The sequence below is a fragment of the Dasypus novemcinctus genome, chromosome 7 (assembly GCF_030445035.2).
Source record: "Dasypus novemcinctus isolate mDasNov1 chromosome 7, mDasNov1.1.hap2, whole genome shotgun sequence".
In the NCBI taxonomy this organism is placed as follows: Eukaryota; Metazoa; Chordata; class Mammalia; order Cingulata; family Dasypodidae; genus Dasypus; species Dasypus novemcinctus.
In genome coordinates, this window is record NC_080679.1 from 109,504,951 (window position 1) to 109,518,514 (window position 13,564).

The 13,564-nt window shown below is 32.9% G+C and overlaps 1 protein-coding gene across 1 annotated transcript in view; it reads left to right on the plus strand.

The window, feature by feature from the left end:
• The window catches only part of LRP1B (LDL receptor related protein 1B), a 2,023,931-nt gene that overhangs the window by 1,734,062 nt on the left and 276,305 nt on the right, over positions 1–13,564 (plus strand). Inside the window, exons 53-55 of the mRNA XM_058301027.2 lie at positions 4,003–4,125; positions 6,166–6,306; positions 7,383–7,570. Coding sequence (XP_058157010.1) covers positions 4,003–4,125; positions 6,166–6,306; positions 7,383–7,570 — 452 coding nt within the window. The remainder of the gene's footprint in view (positions 1–4,002; positions 4,126–6,165; positions 6,307–7,382; positions 7,571–13,564) is intronic.

A 13,564-nucleotide genomic window follows, 5' to 3' on the forward strand; every position in this document is an offset into this window, starting at 1 on the left:
TACATACAGGGCAACACTTACAGCAGTGATAAAAGGCAAAACATCAAAAACAAAGCTTTTTCCTTTTTAAATTTTTTGATAACCCAATCTATTTTTGCTTTAATTTTTCTAAATTAGTATGTATTCTATATCTAACCTTTAAACCCATCACTATATTCCATTTTACTATTAATGGAACCTGGCAATATATTAGGTATCATTTTCAAAGAAGTTTTGGATCACAGAGAGATGCACTTATGGCAGGGGAAGAATACTGGTGTGGGATGTTATTGATAGGGGGAACATGATTGGAAGGGAGTTCTCCAGGGCATATATACAGGGTACATAAAAACGTTTGGATATTTTCATAGTGGTTACAGTTAAAAACAACAACTGAGGGAGTGCTGAGTTCCTAGCTGGGGAAGAGGGGGGGTTCTATCACATTCCCTAATGGAACAGCAACAATCCCCTAAGTGAAATGGCTAAGACCAATAATGAAGGATGGTCCAACAAAGAGCCCTTGATATGAATGACTATGCTTGTCAGCCTGTGTGCCTGAAATAAGACCTAGGCCTAGAGCTGCAGAGTGCCTAAGCGTTACCTCCTGAGAGCCTCCATGTTACTCAAATGTGGCCAATCTCGAAGCCAAACTCAGCATGTAAATGCATTATGTTTCCCCCAGCATGGGACATGACTCCTCGGGATGAGCCTCCCTGGTGTCGAGGGATTACTACCAAGTACCAGCTGATGATGTGACTAGAAAATGACCTTGAATAAAAGGGTCAACTCAGGCCAGCAGAATATTTCAGCTTACATGTAATATCAGGTGTCAAAAATGCTTTTTGACCTTGAATAAAAGGGGGAAATGGAAAGGACAAATGAGTTTATAGGTTATGAATCTCCAAAAAAGGGTCGGGAGGTCATCAGAGGGGTCACTCTCACGCACGTCTTAGCAGGGTCCCAGAGACAGCTAAACTAGATACAAGCCCAGTTATTGGTTCTTCTGAGGGCTACAGAGACCCACAGCTTCTAAGGTGGAGATGGAGTTCAGTGCCATGTCAGTTGGCCCTACTTTGGAATTTGTGTTCCTGAGTGTGACAGAGTTGAACTCAGATGTGATCTTTGTTAACAAGCCTCTCCTGTTACTTTTACGGAACTGTGGTTGGCTCTGGGGTTTGGCGTATGCTCAGGGGACCTGAATCTCTGGACTGTCCATGTGATAGCCAGGACCTGATCCTCAACAGACCCACACCTCCTACTCTCTGGTTTAATGAACTTACTCTAGCCACCTAACAAGGAGGTAAAGAAGGTCACCCACCACACCAGGGAACCAATAGTGCCTACAACTGCAAGCAGGAGAATTGCATCCATCATCCAAGTGGAATCTAAGCCCCCTCTCAATATAGAGGTGGAGTAGGCCTGACCATCCCAGGGTCCATGGAATGGAGGAATAGAGTACGGATTAGAGCGGACTTACTGATGTTCTACTATGGAACTATTGTGATTATTGATGGAAGAAATTATAGCATTGATATGGAGAAAGTGGCCATGGTAGCTGCTGAGGGTAGGGAGAGGGAAGAAGAGATATGATGTGGGGGCATTTTCAGGACTTGGAGCTGTCCTGGGTGGTACTGCAGTTGTTGGACATTGTAGGTCCTGTCATGGCCCACTGGTTGGACTGGGGGAGAGTCTAAACTACAATGTAAACCACTATCCATGTGCTCCAAAATGTATTCACCAAATGCAGTGAATGTGCCATGATGATGAAAGAGGTTGTTGATGTGGTAGGAGCAGGGTGAGCGGGGTGGGGGGCATATGGGGACCTCATGTTTTTTTAATGTAACATTTAAAAAAATAAAGAAGATAAAAAATTTTAAAAAATGGAAGCAGAGATTCCTGTCTTCTTGGGGTCTGGGGCAGTCTGTGGGCAAGGGGATGATAGACTTGTAAAAGAATAATTATAATGTAATATTTTAAGTGTTAGAATGATATATTTAAAAGATCCTATGTCATCACCATGAAATTTTATATAATGAAGCCTAAAAGTCTCATGAAAAGATTTCAAGAAAAAGTGGTAACATTATCTCAGTCTTGAAGGACAAAAGAAGAAAAAGAAGTGTGCTAGGTAGAGGAAAGTGGGTAAACCATGGGGGAGCAGTGGAAAGAATGGAAGGTATCTACATTTTCTCAAGTGCCTATTATACGTCATTTAATGTGGTAGGTGCTTTTATTTATATTATTGAATTCCCACAATATCTTAGGCAATGTTTTGGGAGATCTTCCAGAAATAATCATTATAGAAATATAAATATCACCTAGGATTAATTGATTTAGTCCCTAAAATGAGCTGATCCTCTTCATATACCTTGTCTGGTCCTTGCAAAATATTTATCAGCTGTATATTATTATCTATTAAAAAATAAAAAAAGCAAATAGCCCAATAAGGTAAATAACTACCTCAAGGATTCAAGTTTAAGTGGTAGAGTCACTTTCTGCCACTATCCAGTGCAATATATGGCAGATTCATGACATTAGCCATCTTCTAAATCTTGAGTCCTACTGTGGGATTTATTTTTTAAATGTACAAAAGGATAATTGAAAAATTTTAAATGACCCCTGCAAGCTTCTGATTCCATGAATATACTACTAAAAGTTTATTTCCTCTGCAAAATTACCTTCTTTTGAACTTTGGGTGAACTATTGCATGTTTTGATCAACCACTTTTACCACTAGTTAGGATACTTGTTGGAGTTCTAGCTTCATGAGTTGATATTCCTAATTTTTTGTTCCCCTCATGGTAGTGCTCATCACATCAGTTATCTTAACCTCTACCAAATTCAACACCTCCTTTTTAAGTGACCCAAAACCTTTATTTTCTTCCTAAGAACACTAACTTTCTCTTTATTTTTCTTTTCACTTCCACCATGAACATTAATACTTGGTTGTCTTTTCAGGGTCCTTCTTCACAAAGAGGCAAGTTTTTATCACTTTACTAGCATTACCGTAAACATGAGTGGAGGAAAAAGCACAATCATGTTATTATAGTTGAGTCATTTACTTGCTACATGTGAAACTTTAATTCTTTCCCCTGAAAAGTTATAAATTGCTATATGACCTGAAATTACAGATTCTGTCTTGAATAGCTGAATTGATTAATATTAAAACTTTGAAATAAAATATGATCTATATATAATGGAATATTATTCAGCCATAAAATGAGTGAAATACTGATACATGGATGAACCTTAAAGACATCATGTAGAGTATAATAAGCCAGACACAAAGGAAGAAATATTATATGATCTCACTGATTTGAAACAATTAGAATAAACAAATTCATACAGTCAGAATCTAGAATATAGGTTACTAGGGGAGAGGGTGAGGGTAGGGAATGGGACATAAAGGCTTAAAATGTACAGGTTTCTTATTTGGAAAGTTGGAAATATTTTGGTAATGGATGGTCGTTATGGTAGCACAACATTGTGAACATAATTAAAAACACTGAAATTTTTATTTGAATGCTATTAAAAGGTTAAATGTAAGATTGTATATATGATAATAGAATTAAATTTTTTAAAAAATCTAGGAACTACACTACGTAAGTAGTGAAACCTAAGTTAAATTATGGGCTATAATTAATAGTACAATTATGAAAATGTGCTTTCATCAATTGTAACAAATATTTCACTCCAATGCATATCATTAATAAAAGGGTGGTATATGGGTTTCCTGTATTTTATGCATGATTCTTCTGTAAACCCACAACTTCTCTAATAAGGAAAAGCAACCAAAATTTTGAAATATGTGTGTATTATATAAAATTATATTTACATTTATGTATTTCTGTTTCTATTTCTATTTATATAATAGATTATTTGCTTATCTGATATATTGAATATTGAAGTTTTTTTCTGAATAACTGTGAATTATTGGGCATAACATCATACATACCCCACACTCCTAATATGGTGAAAAATACAATAAGTGCTCATCTAAATTTATTTTTCATGGTATCTTTCCTAGCTCCCAATAACACATGTGATGAAAATGCTTTCATGTGCCGTAATAAAATATGCATTCCCAAGCAATTTGTTTGTGACCATGATGATGACTGTGGTGATGGTTCTGATGAGTCATTGCAATGTGGTGAGTATGTTTAAGCTTTTCTTTGAGGAGAGCCTCTAGCTGAGTAATAGTTTTAAAATGATTCAGGCAATGTATAAATACACTTTGAAAATAAACAAACTAGTCCTTAATGTCTCGAAGGACTAGTAAATGAAATATTGCACAAATATACTGCATATAACCTTTTTAAGCTCTTGCATAATTACAGATTTATTTGGAAATTGTGCCAACCTGTTGCGGTATATTCTTATCAGTAACTGTATTGGAAAACTATTTGTAAAATGTCTTTTGTTTTAAGTACTTTGAAGTACTTTGTATGTAAAAGATAATTTATGGCTGACTTGTTCATTCTTACAGTCAAATCAAATATTTCAATAAAAAATAATGCAATTTGACTTCAAAATTACCATGAAAACTATAGATTAACATTTTCTTTCATCATATCATTTTATACATGCACTGATTTGTTAAATTTAATATTATTATCATGATTTTTAATTTGCCATTACATATATTTTACCTTGCCATTATATAAAAGATATATATAATGTACATAATTGTTATTGTTTATATATAACATAAAGTTATAACATAAAATTATAACATAAAGGTAAAATTACAACACAACTTTAATGATTAAAAGCAGTCTATTAAGAATGGCCAGTGGCAGTTGAAATCCAATGTAAACCTAGTATTTTTGTAACATATTTAAATGTATCTATAAATGAGTATAAAATTAAAAGCCTCGAGAAGTCAGTAGAATTACTGCCCTCTTTTTTCCTTCCTGTTTATTGTCTATTAGCTTGGTTTTTGATATGAATCTCTTTGAAGTCAGTATATATCAGGTTATTTTATCATTTCGCTCTTGTTATACCTTCAATGTGGTATTTTAAAAGCTACATCATATATTATGATGTAAATTTGAAGCAGAGTTCAATACAATAGTTGGAGAAGGAGAAGGAACTAGTGAAGAGAGAAAGGGAGGAAAGAAATACTAGGGAAATAGAATACTTGAGAGAAGTATCTTGTTTTACCATTTCAATATGGTAAGCATTTCAATTAAATAATCATTATGAGTTATTTTTTCATTGGAATTTTGATTAAAGAAAAAGTTTTGGAACTAGAGAGTGGTGATGGTTGTACAACATTGTGAATGTAATTAATGCCTTCGAATTGTACACTTAAAAACGATAAAATGACAAATTTTATGTTATCTATATATTTTACCACAATGAAAAAAAATTGGCCATAAAAATCTTAACACTTCACTCTGAAGGCAAAACATTTTTCCAGATATTTTAATGTATGACCACTCTCACACAGAAAGTTTCTAATGTAAATGACAGGTTTTGCTGACACATTTTGGAAAAATTTAAATATAAAGCTTTGTAATATTCAAAATCAAGTGAGTTTCACCTGCAAAGATGCACAGATATCTGCATTAACAGTAGATGAGTCAATTCTGTGAATCAAATAAAGCTTTTTAATGACACCTAAAACCAATATAAGGGATAATTACAATAGTTTTTTGTGCTGATTGCTCCATAAATTGAATGTTTAATATTCTCACTCTAACAGTTTCTTTATACTTTGTATGTTGCTTCCCTATACATAAAAATGGTATTTCAGCTTTTAAAAATTAGCATTTTAACTCAGAATTAGTTGATCCATATGTTGTGGTACTATACTTAAGCAAGCCTAATCTTGAAAAAAAATTTTCAAATAGTGTTTATTTTTTAGTTGTACATTCTAAGTGAAATCGCTAGGACATATATAGTAAGTGAGATAGTATATTCAGTAGGTCTATATTCTTGTTTCCTAACCTTGAAACAATGGGATATCTTGCTGCCAACTTTATTTTGTGGACCTTAACCCTACTTCTGAACTACAAATGTTTTTTGAATGTATGACCACTCTCACAAATGAAAAAATGAGACGCACATCCCAAAGGATGTACGGGTAAGTCATATTGTTGACTAGGTATGGTGTGCATTAACTGGATGAAGTTTAATGAATATTTGTTACATGAATTAGTGAAAAATGTTTTTTATTTATTTGTAGGATACCGACAGTGTAATGCAGAAGAATTTAGTTGTGCCGATGGACGATGTCTTTTAAATATTCAGTGGCAGTGTGATGGAGACTTTGATTGCCTTGACCGTTCTGATGAAGCACCTTTAAACCCAAAGTGTAGAAGTGCAGGTATAGAAAAAATATACTTATATGTTTATTTCGTTTTTTAATGGTAAAACTGTGACTATGATTTTCAGTTTAGTATAATATTCTATGAAAAGAACTGTAAAAAATTAAATATGTTATCTATTTAGTGGTATCATATGGGATCCTAGTAATCAACTTTATTTTGGAGCTAGTTTCAGAAATGTCAGTAGGTACCAAAAATATTAAGATTTTAGGTAATAATCCTGATGAATTTCCATACCACCAAATCATGTTGATATCGGTTTTCTTAATATATTATTTTTGGTGAAGATAATTTCCCTGTAGGGGCCCATTTGAAAATTCAAACCCTAAAAGAAATTGAGGTGTATTTAGGCAAAATGACACAAATTACATAACATTTAAGCAGAAATATACATATCAAACTTGGTCTATTTATCACTTTACTCCAAAGAATGAATTCATATTTTAGAATAAACCCAATTATTTTCCTCATGTAATTTTCATATTAATAGATCTTTTTTAGCGTATATGATAATAAGTAATGTACAAATTCTTGGATTGGATATGAATAGCTGCAAATCCTGAACTCCTTTCCACAGCTATATTTGGAGCAACTACTATTCATCACAAATGTCCTTTTTATGCCTTTACTTTAAAATGTCAATGTTATATTTCCAGAAAGAAAAAGAATTTAGGAATCTCTACTTATCTTAGATTCTAGACTTTTAGAGACATATAATTTCTCAGAGGCCTGTGGCTTGAGGGAAATGTCAAAATATCATTACTCTTTTGAATTTATATTTCACAATAGAGATGAAAACAATCATTCAATTCGTTTTACTAGATACTTATGTTGATTGTTCATTTTCAAGGTGAAGCTAGATTTGCAATAAGTGTTGACCATGAAAGTACAGATTGCTCTTGATTTGCAATGTTCTCTATATAAAAGATTATACTGAATATAAAGCATTTTCTATGTAAATATTTGGGACAGTTGTTGACAGATAAGTTATCATATTTGTGAATGTTTTCAACAATTGTAGTATGAAACAATAGCATCTTCTTTATGTTCCATTTGTTTTATTTTCCTTTTCCAGAACAGTCATGCAACAGTTCATTTTTTATGTGCAAAAATGGCAGGTGCATTCCCAGTGGAGCTCTTTGTGACAATAAGGATGACTGTGGCGATGGCTCAGATGAAAGAAACTGCCATATAAATGAATGTTTGAGTAAGAAAGTCAGTGGATGCTCTCAAGATTGTCAGGATCTTCCAGTCAGTTACAAGGTAGGTACTCAACAAAAACAGCAAATCGTATGATACATCAAAACTTGAAATAAATGAAAACTATTTAATCTAGTGTAGCTTTAAGACTTAATGGGCATCATAATATTGAGAGACTATTGAAACAGAGAGGGTCTATATAAGGAAAACCGTAATAATAGTGTTGCATAAAAATTGTGAGAATATAGTGGATATTTTTCACTTTACTCTGAGCATACAGACAAAAAAGGAGCAAGGGGTGACGAATGTTTATTAATAGCTGAATAAATATGTATGCAACACTTAAGTTTCCATTCTTCCCTTATCAACAAATCAGGAAACAAGAATTATTAGGACTAAGACATGTACAAAATTATAAATCATGCCTAACATGCTTTTTATTAGTGGCCTGAGGAGGGTGATGCATTGGCAAAACTGATTGACAGAAATAGCTTTGAAAATATTTTAGTACATTGGAATCATAGATGCAATCTAGCAGAATACTAAAATCTAGAGAATCTTAGATGCAATCTAGCAAAATATTAAAATCTAGAGCTGTGCATTATCTTTAAAATCAATGATGTAATTGTGGGAAAACCTCTATAAGAACAATTCTTTTGAGAATTGGTGTTTTAACTGTGTAGTAGTTCCATATGAGTCAGCAATTCCATACAATCAGCAATTAAATGCAGGTAATGTAAGGCCAGTTAGGACCATTACAGTGGTTAGATTTTGTTCTAGTGAGGTCTGTGTACATTTATGGGTGTGGTACTTTAAAATTAACCTTGATAAACTGGAGAATACCCATATTTGTATATCCTGAAGCATAAGTACATGTCTTGTGAAGAGCACAGATGGTTTGTTAAATGGATTCAAACATTGAATACCAGATGAGTGAGCATCTAGAGAATCTGCATTGTCTCAATGCATTAGGTGTTGGGAGCAGACACTGTTGAATCTAAGGAAAACTTTTCTAACATTAGAAGTCTTAGCATCGGAATGAGCTGCCTCACTTCTCAGTACTAGAAGTGTTTCAGCAATATCTGAATGATCTTCTTTAAAGGGTGTTAGAGAAAAAATTTGTACATCACAAAGGTGCTGGGCCACTTTCCCTGCAAGCCTTGACATTCTATGACAAGCAAGCTTTCTCTAGTGGTAGATTCATTGAACAATTTGTCAGTTTTAATTTATAAATTACTGTTCTTATGGTTAAGTTAATCAATTGACCATGATTTTACTAATTTATACATATAACCGAAGAACTGCAATACTAATATTCCCCCCTGCGATGAATAGAGTTATAAACATGAATTGCCAAGAAAGTTATCCTTCTAAAACATTTTTTGACTCAACTAATAGTAATAAAAATGAAGTGCCAAGAAAATTATCTTTCTAAAATAGTTTTGACTCAAAATTAGTTAAAGTTACAGAATGAAACACACACACACATTCATTCACAAACACTCTATTTTAAGTTGGAGGAAGCAAGACAAATGAGCCAGGACAGATTCTAATGAAATGAGTATGTATCAAATAATTAATTTTGCCAGTAAATAATTTGAAACCAATAAAGCAGAAAAAAATTATTGGTGACTTTTATACAATTAAAAAGGAAATATTTCCTGAATAAATTAGGGCATGTGTCATAGAATTACTACAGGTAGCTAATTATTTGTCTCATATCTGTAAATAATTCTTTAGTTCTATCTCATAGAAAATATGTGTGAGTATATGTATATATATATACATTTTTCAAAGTAGATCATAGTTCTCTTTGTGTTTATTCTATGTGCATTTAAAATATGTCATAATTATGGTAGCCAAAATCTAAAATGGTCACTTTATGACACAATATCAAAAGTGAGATTTAATATTATTTAAAATGCCTGTATACGGTAAGTATTTAGTTCATCATCAATACCATATTACATACATTACTTTGAGTAGAAGAAAATATCAACCATTCAGAAAGCCATCTTAAATCATATTGTTTAAATTACTTTGTAAGATTTGGAATTCAGAGGGTAGAGTGTGGCAGTTTGATATTATTTATGAATTCCAAAAAGATTTTGATTATGTTTGTAAACTGGTCTTTTCCTCTGGATGTGATACCCTTTGATTGTATTAAATTCAAATGTTTTACATTATTTTTTGATTATGTTATGATTAAGGCTTCTACTCGACCATGTCATTTGGGCATGCAGGGTTATTCCCGCCCCCTTGGTGGGCTATATAAATGGACACTCAATCAAGAAGATAGAAGAAGATGCATATGGGAATAGTGGGAGCTCCACAGACATGGTAGAGGAGAGAAATTAATCCTGGGGCCCCAGAGAGAGATGAGCAGCTAAAGAGACCACAGCCCTGAGCAGCTAAAGTCCTGGAAAGAAACAAGTCCTTCATCCTATAGATGAGATTGCATTTAGGGTCTTGTAACAGCAAGTTTTTACCCCGAATAAATACCCTTTATAAAAGTCAACAAATGTCTGGTACTTTGCATCAGCACCCCTTTGGCTGACTAATACACACAGATATAATTGTTATTGATATTTAAAAAATATCAGTATTTTCGCTTTTATTTCCCTGAAGTGGTCATAAAATCAAGTGAAAAATATAAAGTAAACAAGAGAATTTAATCTCTCAAAAAGTTCGTGTAGATGATACCTGACAGAAATGCTTTGAACAATATAGCTAAATATGCACTCACATCAAAACTAAATGACACAATAAAACATTTATTGAGGGAAAAAGACCAGTACAAAAATTCAAAGAGCAGAGACTAGAATCATTAATATGAAATATAGGCAAATCTTCAAAAGAAATATTTTACATTGTGTTGCCATATGTGTATATGTATTTATATATATATAAATACACATATAATGATTTTATTGATAGGAAATTGAGTGAAAAGGCTTATGCGTACCAAGATACTTATACTATTTTCCAGAACATTGCCAGCTGACAGGTTTCTCTTTTCCAGGGAATGGGGAAAACTACCCAAAAACCTATTTCTCATTGCAATATTAGTAGAATATAACAAAAAATCATCTTCCAACTTCTGCAATAAAATGAAAATGGCTTACAAAAGCAACACTTAGACCTTATGGATTGTGAGCAATGTGCACGTTTGCTGTAAAACAAATACAATGTATCTAAATGTTCAAAAGGGACTAATAATATTTAACTAAGGCAAGAATCTTTTTTTGATGGGAAGGATAATTTACCATGAAAAAATAAATGTATTTCTGGTGAGAAAATAAGTTCTAATGTACACACTAGAAATAAAATTGTCATTATTTTTCAAATATCACTTAAAATAGCAAAGAAATTTCCCTGAATTTCTTTAGGAAAATTTTGGTTGTTCTATATTTTTCTTGTAGCTTTAAGTTTCTATGAGAAATAAATATAAATCAGGAAAGTTTGGAAAAATTCCAAATGAAGAAAAAATTAAGATGATACTCTCTCTATATATATAAATCTCATATTCATAAAATTTTTAATGAAAATGAGAATATTTTAAACTGTACTTTTCATTAATATAGACAAATATTTCATCTTTTGAAGTGTACATGATTTTTTTCTTTCACTCTAAGAAGGTTAATCTAGTAGAATTTCTTACACGTGTATTTTGATTAATTGGGAACAAAAATGTTTTCATTAAAACAAGATTAGTGGATTTTGGAGGAAATTTAGTTTAAAAAAATCTTGTCTTTCAATAAATCAATTTTTAAAATTTACTACAAACATTCCCTAGCTTGATTTCATTTATTCCTAGAATCATATATTATGATCTATAACCAATTTTACTTTCAAGAAGTTAATTTTCCATAAATGTGTATTTATCCAAGCCATCTGTATAAAGTAGTTCTATAAGCCTGACCCTAGATATTCAAAAATGATTTTCAGAAATGGGATTAAAATTTGTACACTTAATTTCTTTTCTATTTTCTTTTTATGATACTATTTGGAGAGATTCAACATAATCTGTAAAATTCCCTTTCACTTTGTCTTAAGTGTCCCTTGAATTCAACTCTGCTCAGTGCTTGACTGTGAGCCTCTGACTTCCAGACCATATGATCGAGTAATCTAATTTCTTATCCTTTATTTCCTTTAGCTGTAGTATAAGCACCAGTTCTCCCTGATTTATTAAAATAGGTAGCAGAATGGGTCTTTTAAGGAAATTAATACGTCACAGACTTAGATATGATGAAGAGAGTTGGGAAATCAAGCTGATACTAGATTTGCTGGCTTGCTAGTAAATCTGGAGATTTAAAAAATCACATAATTTCAGAGAATTATTAGATAAATATTGATGTAAATTCTAAAAGGGATTCATTCCTTGCCATTTATTTATTTATTTATTTATTTGTGCGCTTTCAGGTGAAGTCGATGTTGCTTCCCTTCAATATAATGGAAACTTTGTTTTGTATTTAAAACATCTACTACTTAATTAATTGTTCACCGATTATTAAATAATATAGATACATATCACTCTGTAATTTTTTTCCAACAGATAAAAAGCTCTGACATCACTTTGACCCTAAAATTATGAGAATTCTTTCTTTTTTACTTAATTAGTTATTTAAAGAAGCTTTAGGTTACATAAATGGCACTTGGTAATAATCCCTCAGTCCTCGGGAGGCTTATCCTTGGGCGTCAAGTCCATAGCGGGGGAAAGGTAGAAGTTCATATGCTGAGTTTGGCTTAGAGAGAGGCTACATTTAAGCAACAAGGAGGCTGTCAGGAAGTTAAGTGTTAGGCAATATATAATACTAGGCTAAGTTTCAGTTTCACAAGAAAAGATTCAAAAGTACAACCATCTATATCAAGAGCCTTGTATAATGGTCTGTCCTCCTTATAAAATAGGGGGATTCTTGCCTTTCTATTAGAGATTATAGCAGCAACTTCCATGATGGAAATTCAATATTCTTTCAGTTATTGTTTGGGTCTCACCCACTGAGACAATACCCCAGGACCACTTGAACATATTCATATGCCATAGAGGCATGCCAGGTGCACCCCTCCCCACACTTCCTCCCCACAACACTGACACCCCACACCAGTGATACTGCCCCACCACAGTTGTGACACTTCCATGAGCCATAACCATCCCTGGAACAAAGCCAAAAAATAAATAAACAAAAATAGGAAAATACAATAATAAATAATAAAATGCAAAAACAAAAAACATTGTGTTTTTCATCACTGTAAGTTCTGTTATCTTTTATGTACAATGACAATGTCTTTTGTATGTCCCCCAGTGTCTTTTTCTTTCTCGCTATATCTTCAAAGAAGCTTTAGGTTACAGAAAAGTCACATAAAATATATGTGGGATTCTCATATACCCAATGTTCTTCCCCTCTCAGTACCATTTTACATGTGTATGGTACATTTGTTACAATTGATTTACAAATATTGAAGCATTGCTAGTAATCATGGCCAGTGTTTTACATTATGGTTTATATTTTCACTGTACGCTTTTATAGGTTATGGCAAAATTTAAAATGGCCTGTATCCATCTTTGCAAGATCACACATAACAATTCCAGTGCCCTAAAAATGCCCTATGTTCCATTTATTCTACTCTTCTGTCCCCCTCCCCTCAGAACCTATGGTAATGACTAAATTTTAGTTTTTGAAGAATAAAGTTCATAGTTGCATGCTTTAATATTGAGGGCTTGACATGTTGGTCTGTTTACTTTTATTAGGCACTGCTTATGCTCTTGAGAGAGTCTTCTCTTTCTAATTGAGAACATAGCAGGACTGCCCAGGATGGAAATTTAATGTTTTCTTGTTTATTGTGTGGGTCTCCACACACTGAAATAACACTCTATGACAAGATGAGCATTTTCATATTTCACAGAAGCATGCTCCAGGTGTGCTTTATCCCAAATATCCCCCCACCCTGATGCTCTGCACCAGTAACCCTCCCCTGCCATATTTGCCAAAAATACATTTTCACCATTGTAGTTTAAATCACAGACCAACAATTCCCCAGAGTTCACCTCCTTCTTCC